Source organism: Charadrius vociferus, unplaced genomic scaffold (genome assembly GCF_000708025.1).
Source record: "Charadrius vociferus isolate BGI_N301 unplaced genomic scaffold, ASM70802v2 scaffold72, whole genome shotgun sequence".
In the NCBI taxonomy this organism is placed as follows: Eukaryota; Metazoa; Chordata; class Aves; order Charadriiformes; family Charadriidae; genus Charadrius; species Charadrius vociferus.
In genome coordinates, this window is record NW_009647830.1 from 1,886,362 (window position 1) to 1,905,163 (window position 18,802).

An 18,802-nucleotide genomic window follows, 5' to 3' on the forward strand; every position below is an offset into this window, starting at 1 on the left:
CCTTCGTCCATCCCTCCCCCCCCGTCGCTGCGGCCGCCGGCGGCCACCTCGCCCTCGGGGCTTCTCCGCCGGCTGCTGGGCTGGAGCCTCCGGGCTGGTCGGGCAGCCCGGGTGTCCCCGCTTGTCTCGCTAGCAGCCGGCGCGTTGTGAAAGGGAAGGGTCGAAATACGTCTTTTCCCGTTAAAATGGCGAAGAGCCTGTTGCCGAAAAGGTGGGGTTAAACCCTTGGAAAACTGCGCTTATGGCTTCTTCACGTGTGTGTTTTATTACGCCGGCTGCTTTCTGGGTTAGCTATACGAAGAAACGTATAAATCTCTTTCGCTTTGCTTTATATGCAAAGTGAAGTTTGAGGGTTGGGGTTTTGGTAGTTTTTTTTTTTTCATGCTGGCTCTATAAAACCCTTTTGTGGTTGGTGCTTATCTTTTTTAGAAAAAAAAAAAAAACCCATCCTCTTAATAATAAAGAGTAAAACTTCACTTATGCTGAATATGGGAGTGCTGCATCATTTAATTCATCTTCTGTTGCATGAAAGTCTTGATTCATAGTGTCTAGTTCCAGGATGGAAGCCTTGGCAGGGACTTTTCTGTCGTTCTCCTCATTTCATTGCAGCACTGTGAAGTCTTTTACCTTTGTAGTTTACTTAGTAAACTCGTGTTTCCACTTTCATGGTCAGAAGTTGGTTTTCTTCCTCATCCCCCTCCAGTTTTGTAAGTCCAGTGCTGCTCTCTTAAAATGCTCATTCCCAGTAGTCATCATAGTTAATCAGTTTTTCTGGTTTTACTTAGTAAATACTTTTTCCTTCAAAGAGACTTGTGTTTAAGATTTGATGTGTGCTACTTTAATTATTACACTGTTCAACAAGTATGTAATATTTGCTTTGTTACAGGTCTTGGATACAAAAGACGTACAGGTATATAAAGTGACTGTAAACGGACAGGATGCAAAATTTGGTTTTGGAGAAAAGCACAGTTTCAAGGGAACTCCTCTGGAAATCGCCCTTCCTTTCGAACTAAAAAGGTACACACTTCTACCTGTTCCTCTAGGTGGTCTCCAAAACGCACTGTCTGCCTGTAGTGTCACTGTGTGAAGCTTGCAAAGGGACTTAGAAATTAGGGCACTGCATTTATTTGGTGTGATCATGTAGATGAATTTAATATTTGGCTTTCATTAGACAGCCAAAACTTTGGGAGTCTTTATACTTGTCCCCAGGTCTTATATTGTGTACAAGAGGACTTGGTAAAGTAAGTAGCGAAATGATCTGTAATGTGTCACAATTTTTCCAGTGCTTCTTATCAGTAATGTTCTTTCTGCTTCAACTACTTGAATTTTGTCATGCTAGAGTGTGGCACATTTGGAGTTACAGACCCTGTTTGCCTTTCTTTTATACAAGGGTTGATCCTGCATTTCTATAGAACTGCAGGTTACCACTATGATTAGATAGAAATGTGTTTTCAAATAATAGAAGTTTTATTGTATTGACTATGCTAAGCCCAAGTCCCTAAAACCTGGAACTTGAGTTTTGACAGCATTGTGTAGAGTGAACCAACCCTAATCTACCCCTTAAGTTGCATGAATTAAGAAATTGTTGCCAAATTAAAATACGCTTTTTGGCAGTTGGCTTTGTATGTTGTAAGTTTATGGTAACCCACATGCCAAAGCTGAAAGCTGTGGTTGTATAAGGAGGTTCGCTTGTTCGAATAAAACTGTATACTAAGTTGCTTCTTACTCTTTTGTTTTCAAAACTGGTTACTACCTCTGCAAACTCATGTCTGGTTTGCGATTTTTGTTGTTGTTCTCTGAATTAGTGCAATTTTGAAACACATAATGTGGAAGAGAAAGGAATGTTATACAATAGCTGTCCCTTCTGGGGAAAAGTTTATGATCTGATATGAAACTAAACAAATTAAATACTTGAACAAACAGGCCATAGGAGAAGCATAGACCTGTTTCTTTTGTTTGACTTTCAGCTTTTTTTATTATTGCTGGATTTCCTTGTAAGAAAAAAAAAAAAGCTACAAAGAGGGAGTTATGAGTTGTGATCATAAGAATTTATAATGTTGTGTGAGATATAGTCCCCCATGTAAATATCAATAAAACAGTGATAGGAAAGGGTAGGAGTTACAGTTGAAAGTCTGACTGTTCAGTAAGCAATGTGCCTTATGGTAATACAAATTATTTTCCTTTTCTTGTCAAATACGTACTTTGGAATACTGGTTATAAACCAGATATGCATACCTGGTCAGCTTATCTAGTGTCCAAATCCTCTAATTAGCTGAAGTTTGTTCTGATTTATGGTTGAGTTGTTAATTCTGGAGAGTTGCATATATAACCTGGAACTTTGTGATAACAGAGGTGAGTACTTCTGTGTGCTTTTGGTGTTGCTGATGGTTATGATTTGCTTTTTTACAAGTAAGAGTATGAATGTGTCAGGTTTGCATGTGTTCTCTTGTTAGCAAGCTGGTACCTGTCTTACACGGAACTGTTAGTTTTTACTTTACCCCAGTTCTGAAACTGAATAAAATTTGAACATTTTTAAAGTTTCTTGATAACCATACTGTTAATAGAGTTTTGCAGTAATTACTGTTTTCAGTATTTTTTTTCTGCTTAAGGATCATATTTACAGAATACAACATCAGTTGCAAAATCTAATTTTTTTTATTTACAGAATACACAAATCCTATGCTATAAAGGCATGTATCTTCTTATATAAGCTTTGTACGCTTTTTTTGTTTGCTTATTGCAGTGGACTTTTTACACTTATGTGTACAATGTTAGATAGTTGTGGCAAAACTGTGTATGTAGCTGGTCCAAATAGTTTAAAGAAAAAGTCCATGTTCTCCTTGAAGAGAGAACTGGAAAACTTTCTGGTTAGTAAAAACAACAATAGAAGTGTCTTGGGACATTGACATTGAAATAAACCAGCTAATTTTTACTATCATAATTGAAGGGGAAAGTTGTTTTTGATGTGCTGCTTGTTCTTATTTTTAATGCTTTTGAGACAGTGCTGCAGACCTGTTTTCCAGAAATTTTTGTAGAGGAATTTCGGTAGTGATCAGAAGTTGTGTCAAGACAGTCTGACTATATTCTTTGTCACGCAGGGGACAAGAAGCAATTGTCGAAATCTCTTTTGAAAGCTCTCCAAAGTCTTCAGCTCTCCAATGGTTTACTCCAGAGCAAACTTCTGGGAAGAAACACCCATTTCTCTTCAGCCAGTGTCAGGTTGAGTGGATTAAGTTTTTTCTTTGAACTTCTTGTTTACACACCACTGTAATTCCCCCTGGTTTCCAAAGAGCTGGAGAGGAAGGCTAGTAGGGGAAAGTACATTAGTCCATAACATTGTGTGCATCAAAGGTCCTAAATGGAAACACTTAGTAAGTCAGGACATTGTTGAGATTTTTATTATACGTTTGCAATTTAATAATTCCAGAACTGCTTTACCCTCTCCAGCATTCTTGTTGAAGAACATGCAGTCCTTTGCAATCAATATATGTGGCTATTGATCTGTCTTACCTACCATTATTTCTTTTAGAAAACCCTTAACTATGAAAACTACCATAAGCTATAAGTGATAGGAGGTGATTGGTTTGTAGATAACGAATTCTCTGGAGGAGCTGTATATATTTTCAATATAATATATTAGTTCAATTTATTTCTGCATTAGAAAGATCATTGTTTTAATTTGTTTTGGGTTTTTTTTTCCCTCTCCAGGCTACCCACTGCAGAGCCATCTTTCCATGCCAAGACACACCTGCTGTGAAACTAACCTACTATGCAGAGGTAGGTGAATCTAAGTCATGTGTGCCTAACTAAAGACAACTACTGCGATGGGTGATTTTTTTTTTGTTTTGTAGTTGTTGGCATATGTCCTAAAATAAAACCAGAGAATATTGACTTTTAGCTTAATGTGAGAGCCCAAACCTGCTTATATTCCCTATGGCACTCTAGCTTTACCATTTTCTTTTATATATATCATATCTTTTTTTGCATTCACATGTCTCTTTATTTCCAAAAGACGAAAAGGAAAAAAAGGTGCTGTAGTAGGAAATAAACATGTTCTTAAATCAGTAAAAGCTGACAGTAAGGCAACACAGAGTGCTGTAAAGTAAAAATCATAGAATCATAGGATGGTTTAGGTTAGAAAGGACCTTGAAGATCATCAAGTTCCACCCTCCCTGCCATGGGCAGGGACATCTCCCACTAGACCAGGTTGCCCAAGGCCACGTCCAGCCTGGCCTTGGGCTCTAGGGCTGGGGCCTCAACAACCTCTCTGAGCAACCTGTTCTAGTGCCTTACCACCCTTAAAGTGAAAAACTTCTTCCTAATGTTTGATCTAAACCTGCCCTCTTCCAGTTTATAGCCATTCCCCCTCGTCCTGTCACTACATGCCCTAGTAAAAAGTCCTTCCGCAGCTCTCCTGTAGGCCCCCTTTAGGTACTGGAGAAATACTTGAAATGATTTTCATATATGCCTTAAGTAATATATTCTGGTACATAGTTAGGAGATCTTTGCAGCCTGGCATCAATAGTCCAATTGTTTTAAGAAAGCAAAAAGCGAGATGCACAATGTGACATTACAGTTCAGTAGTTTAAATAAAGTGCAACTTTTAACTTTTGTCAGAGGTAATACTAGTTAATTAAATATTGCTAGCCTTTAAGACAAAATTTTATGTATGCCTTACATTCTACTTGATGGAGAGGACTTAACAACAGAACAAATCTGGGCTACCCTTTTTACTATTGCTCCTCTAGTATATTGTATAATCCTTTGTGCCAACTGAATTCATCATAGTCGGGTAACCTTTCAGATATCCGTTCCTAAAGAGTTGGTGGCTCTTATGAGTGCTAATCGCGATGGAGAGATGCCTGACCCAGAGGACAGCAGTCGGAAGATATACCGTTTCAGTCAAAATGTAAGTGCTCCAGGCTAGTAAACAGATGCCTAAGGTCTTATTCCTAACTTATGCCGGTCACAGTCACTTGGTTTTGATGTCATCAATAAATCATGTGACTTATGATGGGTTTTGCCACTATAGAAATATGAGGTATTATGAATCTCCAACTCTGAACAGTCGACCAGAAGGTGCTGGTGATATTTACTGGTTGTTTTGGCAGAAAAGCCAAATTCAAGTTTTTGAAATACTTAGTATACTCAAAGCCAGCACTGTCAAAACCTTTCCTGTCTGCACTGGTTCTTGGGTAATAATGCATGGACTTGAATAACATGGGAGTGAGTTTTGGAAAACAGATCCTGCAAATTTTAAGCTTACCAAGATCTTAGTAGTGAAGAACCAATTTTTAACTTGAAGTTAGGCAAATCCTGACTATGGAGATTTTATTCTTTTTTTGTTAAAAGTGAAAACTTGGGCTTTTATGGAAAGCATTTCCAGCTAATTAAAGATTACCATTCTCAGGATGAAGTTTTATTAAGTGGTGCAGCTAGTTTAATGATTCCAGTGCCCCTAAAGTGACAGTCTCAATTTACTTTTCTGGCGTTTTTCTTCTCACAGCTTTTTTGGGTTGCAGTTTGATGTTTATGGGATCTCTTGGTGAGCCTAGTTCATTTTGCTGAACCAGCAGATAAAATTAACAGAAGTTTAGAGAAGAAATTGTTTTAGTAAGCTGATCGGGGCTGCTGACTGCATGGAGGAATGGGATTGTGTGGTTGGAGGAGAGATGGGGAACTTACTCTGAACTGCAGCAGCTGTTGGGTTGATTTGGCTGCTGCATGAAACCTGAGAGAGGCTATAGGGGAGCAGGAGAGAAAAAACTGTTACCTTATCTGGGAGCTCTTCAATATGCAATGTTCTGCCTTCTCTGTGTAGCCAAAAAAATTTGCTGCTCAGTCTAGCGCGTAAGGCTTCTATGTTGTATGTTATCCAGAGCTGTATGTTAACTAGAAATACACTGTTGATAAGTTTGGTGGACCTGTACCAGGAAAACATTTAGTCTAATTGAAATTATGCTACACTGTCTAATATAGAAAACCATTAGATTAATTTCTTAGGAAAGGCATGTGTTTCCTTAGATGAAAAAGGCAAACAAATCAAACTCTTGGATATGTATATGTGCTGAGCTTACCTAGAACTACCTTTTTTGTTCCTGCGTGGCCAGGCTGGTAAGAAGTGTGGTAGAGAGCAGCTTCTGTAAAAATTAGTTTATAACCCAGCAGCCATTGAGATTTGAAGTAATTTCAAAATTTCAGTTTAGCAAACCGGGCATCAAAATGTAGGGGTATATTGACAGTCTTTTAATAACTTGTCTATAACACAGGTCAACGGACTTAAATCCTTTAAAGACTATATTCTGTGGGTTAATATGTAAAATTAAAACACAAGTAATGATATGGGTATTCTAATAAATGATATTTAAATGGTTTGGGGATACTGGTGGAATAAAATTTTCTGAAATGTTGTCTCCAAGTAATTATGTTTTAAAGTCTTATTTAACGTTGTTTAGTCAGATCAAATAGAGCTTTTACAGTGATGGCTGAGTTATCCCCTTGTTTCCAGAGCACTGGGGCAAAGCATTTTGCTACAGATACTGTAGCTTTGAATTTTTTTTCATTAAAATAACAAATATTTAGAATTTATTTTAATTCCAAATATGGAAATTGAGTATATATATTTCGATTTTTGCCGAATCTTTTGTATCCATAAATATGCTTGTTTACTTGAATTCATAAAAGCTCTTCCTGTATCTTCCTGTGTGATACAACTGTACTTTGTCTGAGCAGTATCTCTTAACTTCTCCTTCCATAAAATTTAACGGAACTGGAATGAATATGGAAAACTGACCTTTTTTTGAACGGTAACCAAGCCAGTGGCATTTTTCTCTGCTCTTATATATGCAGATTTTTTTCAAGCAGAGATGATACTTAAAATTTTGTGGCCTCTGTGCAAAGCATCTGTGAAACAAGCACTTCTTGTAGATAAAGGAATATCATTTGGGGACAAATAACAATGCCTTTATTATAACATAAGGCCGGAAACTATGGAGAAAATGTACCCACTTCTTTATTTACATACCTTTGTTTTCCCTTGAATCAGTGGTGTTGATAGCTCACATTACAAGTAAGTTTTCTTTTTTTCTCATGTTCTCCACTAGGTTCCCATACCTTGCTACTTGGTTGCTTTAGTGGTTGGGGCTTTAGAAAGCAGGTGAGTGAATATGCACAAAGTATAAGCATTTAATAATCATAATAAATCTTCAGAGTTATCTTTCTCGGTTTCTTGGTCTTGTTTATAGTTTTAAAAGGTCTTAGAGGTTCAACGAACTTGTTTATTTGTATCAAACTGCATGTATCTTGATTCACGCTTGCATCATTATTTCCGTAGAACATACTTTTGCTGTAAGTTTAAGAAATACCATGAAGAGTTTGGAACTGATTGGAACCACTAAGGACTTTGTCTAGCTCAGGGAATAGCATCTTTTTCCTTGGGTAACAGATAAGCCTTGTCATGTACAAAAGGCAGAAAATTATAGCTTCAGCCTCATTGCTCATCTGCAGAAGGATGTGTTAATCTAGCCCATAGTAATGCTTTTATATTAGGGCTTTACAGCATTTTAAAACCTATAAATGTGTTTCCTATTTATTTTTCCCAAACAGTGGGTGCGTGTGGTTTGGTTTGGTTTGTAAAGCTTTGCTTTAGCAGTGGAGAGGATAAAGAGACAAAGACTCTCGAGTGATTTTCTTCAGCAGTATGAGTTACTCATGAGCACAGTTAAACATATGCTCTCTCTGTATTAGTTTCCCTTAGAATTATTTCTAGTTCATAGTGTCTTAGTGGCATTTTTACTTTCAACAGAAAGATTGGCCCAAGGACACTGGTGTGGGCTGAAAAGGAACTAGTGGATAAATCAGCCTATGAATTTGCTGAGGTAGGCAATTACGCAAAAAATGTTTTGGAAACTGTTTCACATAGTATTGGAAAAGGAACAGACTGTAGTTCAATGTTTTGTTCATCTGTAGCTCTCCTTTCTCTACCTTCCATCCCTAAAAATGCTGCTGTTCTATTGCAACACAAAACTACTGCTGAAAATAAATATTGATGCAGTCTTGTACTCATTTTGCTTGTGGGACATGCGGAGGTGAAAGAGAATGGAATCCATAGCTTATTACTTACAGTGTTTATAGTCAGAAGTCATGTTAGAAACTAATGTAAGTTCTTGTTCCAGGCTGAAGCTATGCTGAAAACAGCAGAAGACTTAGCAGGGCCCTATGTGTGGGGACAGTACGACTTGTTAGTCTTACCACCTTCTTTTCCTTACGGTGGTATGGAGAATCCTTGTCTTACTTTTGTAACTCCAACACTATTGGTAAGTGTAACGCTAATAAAAGCCAGCTTTTCCCTAGGCCTTGCTTATCCGTCAGGTGATGGATATCAATCCACAAATTGGATTAATCTTCCCCCTAGAAAGAACTGTAAATGTTCCTGCCTCCTTTGGAGTTCTGGATCATACATGAAACTGCATTAAGTGGTATATTTTGAGAGGTATTTTGAGGTATATATCAAGAGGTTTACTTGAACTGACAACTGCCTTTTTTTTTTTTTTCAGGCGGGTGATCGATCTCTATCAAATGTAAGTGCAAAATAGGTTCATGTCTTCAAGTAGAACACAACTTGAAATTGTATCTTAACTTCCTTTGTAATAGGTACCTGAAAACTTGGTCTCTTTCATTGGAGGAATTAAAAGTGAAGGGAGTAACTCAGGGAGTCTTACAAAGTTTTAGCTCTAAGTTAAGTCTAGAAAACTGGAGACGTATCTATTTGGTATAATCAACAGATTAAAATAACATGAGTGTCTGTATGCATTGGGGCCTGACTGAAGTTAGGGGTTTAGTAGTCTTTTCCTGTTCTGTGTATAGATATGTTTAAAAACCACAACTGAACTGATCTCCTCAAAATTGTTTGTGGGGAACTTTTTCCTCTATATGTCTGTCTATGCACTAGAACTCACATTGTGTACAGTTTTCTTTTAAAGTGAAAATCATGAGTACGATTTGAGTAAATTCTGTTTTTTCTGGAAAGTGGAGTACTCTGGATGCTATGTTATCACATATGTCTTTCTACTAGACTGATAGACTGCTAAAAAGAAAAAAAAAAAAGTCTTATCCCAAGAATACTGAAATACTTGAAATGGATACTTTTGAATTTATCATGCATCATTATCCTTCTGGGCATGACTGTTTTACTCCTGTTTGATATTTTAGAACATCCCAGCACTGCAGAAGTTGCTTAGGTGGGAAAGTAGTACTAGTCCATCACTTGGCATGGATCCACTGTTCTGAAATATGATTTCATAAACGAGTACCTGCACGTTGCTACCAGAGAAATTATTTTTGTTGATCAGTGTGGCTCTATGACTTGCAGACTGGACATTCAAAATTATTGCTGGAGAAGGTTCAGTAGGATAGTGTTAGTCCTCTAAATAAAACTTATATGGATAAGTTTGCAGAGCTGTGAATGCTAACTGGCTCTGGGAATGTAGCACAGTGAATGAGATCCCATTAGGATTTTTTTCTTTCTGTTGGGATTTGATGTTCATTTTCCAGAGGAGTCTAAATGGTAGTTCTGTAATTATTTTCTGTGTTTTAGGTTATTGCTCATGAAATCTCTCACAGCTGGACAGGAAACTTGGTAACAAACAAAACATGGGAGCATTTTTGGTAGGTGTGATGTTCAATGCAATGCAAATCATATTTGTAAAATAATCTGTAAAGAGACCAACTATATTAATTTTTGCCATCCTACCATTACTGACTTTATCAATGTATTTCCAGGCTGAATGAGGGACATACTGTGTACCTGGAACGCAGGATTGGTGGTAGGTTGTTTGGTGAGCAGTTCAGGCACTTTCAAGCCCTAGGAGGTTGGAGGGAACTGCAAAATACGGTAAATATTTTCAAAGTTATGATAACTTTATGTTTAAGCATATACCTAAATAAAATAAAGCTGATGTCATGTGTTTCCTACAAATAAGGCTTGTCTAGTCAGCTTTCCTAACACTTTCTTACTAGAGGATGAGCAACTTTGATTCCCAAGGTAATAGCTTAGTATACTCAGTTCAGATAAAGCTTTTTGAACTCTTAAGATGTTCTGTAAGGATGAACGTCTCTTCAGACTTTCTTGGTTGTTCTGGGTGGGGCTAAATTGCAATATTACCTGTTAGCATACTGGTAAGCAGCTGAAAGCTTGTCAGAATTATCTGCAAGCATGGCTGTCAGAATTTCCAGTGCCTTGTGCAAGTAACTGATTTCTTTTTTTTCTGTGTACTGTGTTATAATTAAGTGTATTCTTAATCTGTTACTGTCTAGGAGGGTTGTTTAGTTTTGTGTTTAGGAAGTGTAGTTAAACTTTAGTTTTTGGATTTCCAGCCTGTAATTTTCCTAGCCCTCTCATTTAGTTTGGTGATGCAGTTTACCTGTTTTACTATGAATATTTCCTCATTGTATTTTATTCTTTATATCACCCACTTAAATAAGTGATTTAAATAGATTTTTTAATAAAGGGGTAAATATAGATAGTTTATTAGGTGCTCGTGATTATGACAGACATGACGGTAATTAACTGCTTTGAGACAGCTAGAGGACAGGGTGATTGATCCTAACATCTTTCTCTTTGGTACACAATCAGATACTGATAAAATCAGAAAAAAATTTACTAAACTATGCTTTGTGCAGATTCAGAACTTCAGGAAAAAGAATGAGAAATAATGCTTTGGAATAAGGCCATCTTAGTTTTGGATGGACTGTACCTGTATAAATAGGGTTGGTAGTGATTTTTAGGAGTGCTAGTTTTCCTAGGTGAATATATTTTCTTGTGTCTTTGTCACAGATAAATACTCTTGGAGATAAAAATCCTGTAACTAACCTTGTCCCTAATCTGAGTGAAGTAGATCCTGATGTTGCCTATTCATCTGTTCCGTATGAGAAAGGTTTTGCTTTGCTTTTTTACCTTGAACAACTTCTTGGAGGACCAGGTAAGTGTTAGTCGGACTTTAGATGTGATTGTTTCCCATTTTAATTTCAAACACTGAAACATTATTTTTTTTAACTGTTAGATGTTTTCATTGGCTTCTTGAAGGCTTACATTCAGCAGTTTGCTTATAAAAGCATAGTAACAGAGGACTGGAAGAACTTCTTGTACTCCTACTTCAAGGATAAGGTTGGGTAATATTTAAAACTGATTGCTTGAAACCTTTTAATTATGTGAAATTATGGCATAGCTCAGGAATTATCTTCTTTAAGGACCAGTTTTTTATCTTTCTCTTCTTTATCTCAAGATCTTGGTATGATGTAGTCTGGCATCTTATGAAGCTTGATGATGCGCTTTTTTTTTTTTTTTTTTTTCCCCCTAGAAGGGAATATTTTGGTTTTAGGTAATCTGTATAACATTCTCCAGGGTAATTGGAGGGATGTTAAAAAAACAAACAAACAAAAAACGCAAAACAAAACAGAAGATTGAAACTAGTTTTTGTAGTGTATGCTTTTCTCTAAAAGTAATGTTCAAAATTGAATAAGAATTTGTGTTGCTTTGTAGGTGGATGTTCTTGATAAAGTTGACTGGAACTCATGGTTTCATGCTCCAGGAATGCCACCAGTGAAGCCTAAGTAAGCTGCATTCTTTTGTAGTTCATCTTTTTCTTCTCCAGATTGCACATGACTTTCCAAACAGTCATAGAACAGTTTGTAAACAGGGTGAAAGTCTTCCCACAAATGTTTTATTAGAAAATGTCCTAGTACTATGTAGAAATTAATATATGTGTACATAGGAGGAAGAAATGTTGCTGTTAATATTTTCAATTTTTTATTCTGTTGGAAGTTAATTTTGCTTTGGAGGTTGTCAGGAAAGATTCTTTTTTCCTGAAAGTTTGTTACAACAATACTCTTTTTTCAGCTGTATGCTATAATGTACAAGCATATATGCTCAGAAGTATTGATCATTTTAGGAGTATATGGGATCAAGGGATAGTGTCACCTATGCACAAAGTGCTTCTAACTAAAACTGGAATATATTTGATTCTAATAGGTCTTTTGTAAAGTATGTTGCAATATTCAGTTGGAGCCTATAATAAACAAATGTGGAACAATTTGAAAATAATTTCCAAACATTCTTGTAGAAATATTACAGGAGCTTTTTGTGTTTCCATAGTGTGATCCTTTATTTTTAATATTTGACAGGTATGATATGACGCTAGCAAATGCTTGTGTTGCCTTGAGCCAAAGATGGATCAAAGTGAGTAGTTAAAGAACGCTGAGGTGTCTGTATCTTGAAAAGCTAGTACTCTCTATACAAAGCGAGTCGTTCTCTTCTGAAATCTATCATTTCCTGAGAGAGTGTATTTACAGTGATAGTATGACTGCCAGGGATTTTGCATTTCATAGACTAGCCTTTCATCATAGAGTCTGTGGATTTGCTATGACTGCTGTATGTGAAGTGCAGTACATATTTTAACAAGGCACACCGCCAATGTTTTGTTAAATATACATAGTAACCAAACTGCAAATATTCTTTTTGAAACCGTGCTATTAGGGCTTGATTTAAAAACAAATGCCAAGGTATTGCTATGTTTCTGATTACATTGTATTAACAATAATTTCCCTACAAACCTACATTATACTGGAGCTAGTATGCATTTTTCATCAAAAAGCAAAATACATACATCATAATAACTAACTGATAACATACAGTTTTCTCACAATTTTAACTGTAAGACTCATGCAACTAATAGAAAATTGAGCATACCTTCCTCTTGTTAACTCTGTGGCTTTTGACTGTACTTCTATGTTATCTTTAACTTTTTTCTTCTCAATGTTACTTTTTAAAGAAAAAGTATTTGATTTCTCACTTAACTTTAATAAATTAAAGACAGTGGAGAGAAAACAAGTGAAAATTGAAGTGAAGAACACCAACCATCAGACAGTAGCTTAATTTCCTCCCTTCCCCTTGTAACATCCTGCACAAATACAAATCAGTATCTTTTTTATGTAGAGTGGCTCAATAGTAAATGTGAATGTCCAAACAAAAAATTAGACCTGATTGTACTTTGAAATACCAATTAAAAACTTAAATAACCATTCTCTTTTAGGCAAAAGAGAGTGATTTGGGCTCATTCAGCTCAGCAGACCTGAAGGAAATGTCATCTCATCAGTTGATAGAGTTCCTGGCACTGTTGCTTCTGGAGGTAAATGCATGCCTGGGGTAACTTGAATCTGGTATCACAAAAGCAGGCACAGATGCCCCAGTGTGCTTTGGAACAGAGTTGTCCATTTTCTTTCAAGTTTTGTTAAAATAATGCACTCTCACCATACATAGTTACTTAAACCTTCAGCCATGCCTCCCTGATTATGTCTGGCTCTTCAGCTAAGAAGCAACACGTAGAGCATTTTGGATTGAAAAGTAAAAACAAAAATGTAAGGTGCTTGAGTTTGTTTGTGTTTGATGTTATAGCAAGTAAGCTATAAATAAAACAGAATGAAAATACTTTGTTTTGAATGTTTCGGTAGTATGGGATGTGGGAATTTGCTTACATTTATTCCTTGCCCTTTCCCTAATACTATGAGAAGGTGAAAGAAACAAATACAAATATTTGTCTTTTGATTCCTTTGTAGCATAAATCTTTAATGAACTTTTTTTTTTTTTAAGTATGTGGCTTGAAGTGTGCCTCTGGCTTATTCTGACTATGCAATTTTCTTTTTCAGGATCCTCTTCCAGTTTCACATGTCAAACGAATGCAGGAAGTGTATGACTTCAATGCTATAAACAATTCTGAAATAAGATTCAGGTGTGTTCTAATATGGGCTCTTTTCTAATCTTAAATGCTTTCGTGAAACAGAATGTCCTGTTTCGTAAGTGGTCTGAGGCGTACTGTTGTGTACAACTGGTGCAGGGTTTTGGGTTTGTTGTTTATTGTTGTGGGGTTTTTTGTAAGTGCCTGTGGAAGCATGCTTACCAGTGTGGTATTCTGTTACTTGTGAATTGGGTAAATATAGTCTAGTAGAAGAACTGGAAGTGAGCAGTGAATTAGCTGTGCTTTATTTTCATCTCATGCTAGCAAAGGAACCTGAAGACCTGATAACTTTTCTTTTGGGAGTGATATTGGGTAATACAAGTGCTCACTATCACAATACTTTTATTTCATCAAAATAGTAAATATCAAAGGAAGTTTCTAAACAAGTAGGAAGTGCTTCTGGCTAAATGGCTTGATTCTTGTGCCATCCTAATTTCTTCTGGTTTGTATTTACACATTGTATTTACACATGTCACTTGTTAAAAAAAGCTATTGTTGAGGATGTAAGTAATCTTTCTAAATATCTTGAAGTATTGCATATTTTGCTAGTTATGTGCTTGGATACATTTGCAATAGTGACGGTTAATATGCCTTAACTAATATACAATATAGTTCCTACTTCTTGTAAAAAGATCAATTTCTTCTTCTTTTTTTTAAAACAAAACAAGCACATGTCAGTTGCTGGTGATGTTTTATTTGGGTTGGGTTTGGTTTGGTTTTTTAATCGCTTTGTCAAATGTGACAAGTGCTATATATATAATTCAGCTCTAATTCTGAGTGATGTACCTGGACACTACTGTAATATAAAAGAAATACATAGCTGCAGAAAATAATCAGATCATATTGGAGAAACTTTGAAAAAAAAAAAATTTCTTATTTTATAGAAAAGTCCACTTCTGTAACGTGCTAGTCAGACACTACATATTTTATGTTGAACTTAGCTAGAATCTCATTCCTTTGATGACATAGCACTGCCCAGAGTGTTCATGGGAACAGAATCATAGGCTAACTAACCACCGCAAATGAAAATAAAAGTGTAAATTTTTATTTATTTTTTTTTTTTTTTTTTTTTTTTCCCCCCCCAGATGGCTGCGCCTCTGCATCAAGTCCAAGTGGGAAGAAGCTATTCCTCTGGCTCTAAAAATGGCAACGGATCAGGGCAGGATGAAGTTTACGCGACCTCTGTTCAGGTAAAAGTAACCTCCAAATTGTAGGAGCTCATGCCGTTGGCATTTTTAGTACAGTGGAATGTGTAATACTTGACATTGTACATGTATTTGTTACGTTTTGAAGTGATATAATAAGGAGTTTTCTGTATACTGCGAACAAGCTTATCTTCAGAGGCACTTTCCACTTGCTGACTTTTTTTAATAGAAGAAAGCTTAGTCTCCCAGTATGCACCTTGATGTGAGACTTTCAAGGGGAAAGTAAAACCTTGAGAAAACTCCCATTGTACTGTTTTCATAGATATTTATAATGGTGCTTTTTTCTTTCCTTTTGCTTTTATAGGGACCTTTACAATTTTGACAAGTGTCGAGATCTGGCTGTCAAGACATTTCTGGAGCATAGAGCCTCTATGCACCCGGTCACTTCAATGCTTGTGGGCAAAGACTTAAAACAGGATCAGTGACAAATTTACTGTTTTTTTTGTTGTTTTTTTTTTTTTAAATTTCTTGCTCCTGAAAGAAGAGACTGATAGCACAAGTTGCTGCTATGTGTGCTTGACTATGCCGTAAAATGCTCTGCTGCTTTGGTACTAATTTAGCTTAAAATTAATTTTCCAAATCAAGTTCAGTACTTTGTTTTACGCGTCCAAGTAAAACAGCAAAATTGCTAAATTTCTGGAATTGGGAGGATGGTTTTGTTACAAGCAATTTTTAGAACACATAAAAAAACTGTTCTGAGATAGATGCAGTTATTTGTCAGTCACAGAATTTAAAAACATGGAAAATCGGTGGATGGTATGGCTCTTTGTGCACAGCTTTCTTTTTCATAGTAACGTGGTTGAAACTCCAAGTATCTGAAGACTAAAAAAATAAATCTTTTCATTGTCTACTTGTCTGTGTATCGATCTGTACGCAAAGTTTTGAAATAATAGTTTTGTTTTATTTACTCTTCTTTGTTGTGAGAGAAATTTTATTATGGGTCCAAGAGGAATATGAAGACCTAAACGGATCACAGCATTCTAGTGTTAGAGCAGAATTGGCATCTAGCCCTATTTTTCATGGCTTTGTTATGCTACTCAGTTCTTCACGTTAATCACAATATGATGGTTTTACTTAGTTATTCCTGTTGAATCCTATGTTGTGCACTAATAGTTGTCTGAAATACTTCCTTGGGGTTTTTGTTGGGTTTCTTTTTTCGGTTTTTTTAGAAAACCTGGAATTTTTGCCACATTTTAGATCTAATATCTTGCTATGCTTTTAGTAAATTATTTAAATTATTTCAACCCACTATGTATTTTCAAAGCTTATAATTATTGTGCGGGGGGAACTAAAGCCAAAGTCTTTCTTTTCCCCCATTTGAATTTTTAATATTTCCATTTTTTAACCAATTCTGGTCACTGCCCCTTACACTAATATAACAACTTCGAAATAAAGTGAAAAATAAAAGCAATGGGAGGGCTGTGTTTCCTAGAATTGCTGCAGCACTTCAGCTCAAGTTGATGGTTTAGGTGAAACTGTTGTGAATACTGCCATCTACGGGTGGTTTTTTGAAGTGAGTTTGAGAAGAAGTGCTTTGCCTGGAAATGATCAGCATAAATTAAATCTGTTGACATAGACGTAAACCCATATGGAGGAGTAACAAAGAAAATAAAAAAGTGCTGTTTTAGTGGAGGAAGATTCCAAATACAGGTCATAGCAAAAGGTTTGGATTTAATAATAGCATGTAGAGTGGGAGTGGAGAGTCTGTCAATATATTTCTGATCTGAGTTTTGATCGTTGTAAGCTTTCAGGTGGACTAATTTACGTACTTTACTGGGATATTCATCTTTTCATGCTAGCAGCTCTAATATAAATTATGGCATGAACGCATCCTGTTGGATTTTACTGATTTGAGGCAGCCCAAGTTCTTCATTCAACTTTAACCTACATGTATCTAAGTAGTTTAAATAAAAATGATAGAAAAATTAACTCCTAGGTGACTGAGGCTCAAAAATCAGTTTAAGTGATTTCTATTAATTTTGTGCCACTCAGCTTTTAATAAGCACAATAAAATACTGGCTTTCTTGGAACTAAAATAGTGTCATGTCCTTGTGGCTAAAGAACTTACAGGCTTTCTTGTGTTAAGGACCTAACGAGCCATTTGTTCTCGTCTTGCTGCTCCTCTGAATGAGTGGTAACTTCTGCTGGAAAACTCACTGAAAAGAATTTTTCTATACTTCAGGTTAGAAACATGCAGTTCCTTTCATTTGCTCCCAATATCTCATTAGGCTTCTGCTACAGCATCACCAAAATGAACGAGAATTCTCTGGGGCAAGGCTCTGGTAGGAGGAGGGGGTATCTGATGTTAGCAGGTTCTGATTCAAGCTACCAGATTGCAGCGAAAACTCCCGTTCTTTGTTTTAGAAAGGTTTTATGTTACTAGTTTTGGGGTAAGGTTTTGTAAAAGCCCATATATCATACATAGTTGTTTGGTAGTTGGAGTTGGTGCTGCCAGATAATCCTGGTTTCTTGCTGTCAGAGCTGGGGCGGGTGGGGGAATAGTGGGAGGCATGGCTTTCACTGGCATTGTCCTGCTCTGCTGGGGCAGAGACTTCCACCCATGGGTCTCGAGGTAAAATTCCCTACAGTTCACCCCAGGTAAGTGGACTTCATAGCAGTCCCTTTGTGTGGGAACACTGTTGTGGGTAGCACAGACTACGAGTGTTGTTACTGTTTCATCTTTAAAGGTATTTTCAGCTTCTGTGTCGTCATGGTCACTGCTAAACTTTATTTTGGCACTGTCTTAACAGATATTTCTCCATGTCTTTCCCGCTTTGTATCTGCCTGCAAAAGAGGCCGTGGTAGAGCAGCACCGGGCTCAGTAGTGGTAGGTGGGGCCTAATACTTGTGCTACCGGTTCTAGCAACACCTTTCAGAGCGTAAGTGAAAGGGTGACGAAGGGAAACTCATTAATCTCCTCCCCTACAACACAAAATTATGTTCTCTAACTTCAGCTTGGACTGAGCAAAGCAGGCGTGCTTCCTACGCTGCCCGGTCTCCTCCTGCTCTGGGTAGAGATGCACGGGTGTAATCCAGTCTCCTTTCAGTGCTTGCAGCTGTGGCTGACCCATAATAATGGGGTGACTCTCTCCCAGCCCAGTCCCTTATAGGGGTTTTCATTAGTGCCACCTACAGCCAGGTGACGACTCCACTAACCTTTAAGTTAAACCTTTAAGTTCTTAGAACGGCTGCATTCCAACTTAGTCTGATTTACACAGAATCACAGAATGGTCAGGGTTGGAAGGGACCTCAGGAGATCATCTAGTCCAACCCCCCGTCCCGAGCAGGGTCTCCTACAGCAGGTTGCACAGGACAGCGTCCAGGCGGGTTTTGAATGTCTCCAGTGTGGGAGACTCCACAACCTCTCTGGGCAGTCTGTTCCAGTGCTCCACTACCCTCAAAGTAAAGAAGTTCCTCCTCATGTTAAGATGGAACTTCCTATGTTCAGGTTTGTGCCCATTACCTCTTGTTCTATCACTGGGCATCACCGAAAAAGACTGTTCTCATCCACCTGGCACCCTCCCTTTAAGTATTTGTAAGTATTGATAAGATGCCCCCTCAGTGTTCTTTTCTCCAGACTGAAAAGACTGAAGTCCCTCAGCCTTTCCTCATAAGAAAGATGCTCCAATTCCCCAATCATCTTAGTAGCCCTTTGCTGGACCCTCTCCAGCAGTTCCCCATCCTTCTTGAACTAGGGAGATTTATTGATCCGTTCTTGGTACACAAACTCCAGCTCTTGGATTTTAATTTCTATACTCCTGATGTGATCTTTGGGGGGGGAAAAAAAAAATAATCCTGTGGTAATAG

General features: G+C 37.2%; 1 protein-coding gene across 1 annotated transcript in view; it reads left to right on the top strand.

Annotated features, from left to right (window-relative positions):
* The window catches only part of LTA4H (leukotriene A4 hydrolase), an 18,416-nt gene extending 2,957 nt beyond the window's left edge, over window positions 1–15,459 (top strand). Inside the window, exons 3-20 of the mRNA XM_009882641.1 lie at window positions 887–1,017; window positions 3,099–3,219; window positions 3,709–3,777; window positions 4,805–4,909; window positions 7,104–7,156; window positions 7,805–7,877; window positions 8,175–8,315; window positions 8,556–8,579; window positions 9,596–9,666; window positions 9,781–9,892; window positions 10,835–10,979; window positions 11,061–11,164; window positions 11,540–11,610; window positions 12,181–12,235; window positions 13,089–13,184; window positions 13,702–13,784; window positions 14,876–14,980; window positions 15,300–15,459. Of these exons, the coding sequence (XP_009880943.1) occupies window positions 887–1,017; window positions 3,099–3,219; window positions 3,709–3,777; window positions 4,805–4,909; window positions 7,104–7,156; window positions 7,805–7,877; window positions 8,175–8,315; window positions 8,556–8,579; window positions 9,596–9,666; window positions 9,781–9,892; window positions 10,835–10,979; window positions 11,061–11,164; window positions 11,540–11,610; window positions 12,181–12,235; window positions 13,089–13,184; window positions 13,702–13,784; window positions 14,876–14,980; window positions 15,300–15,420 (1,680 nt within the window). The 3' untranslated portion in view covers window positions 15,421–15,459. The remainder of the gene's footprint in view (window positions 1–886; window positions 1,018–3,098; window positions 3,220–3,708; window positions 3,778–4,804; window positions 4,910–7,103; window positions 7,157–7,804; window positions 7,878–8,174; window positions 8,316–8,555; window positions 8,580–9,595; window positions 9,667–9,780; window positions 9,893–10,834; window positions 10,980–11,060; window positions 11,165–11,539; window positions 11,611–12,180; window positions 12,236–13,088; window positions 13,185–13,701; window positions 13,785–14,875; window positions 14,981–15,299) is intronic.
* Window positions 15,460–18,802: the final 3,343 nt, after the last annotated feature.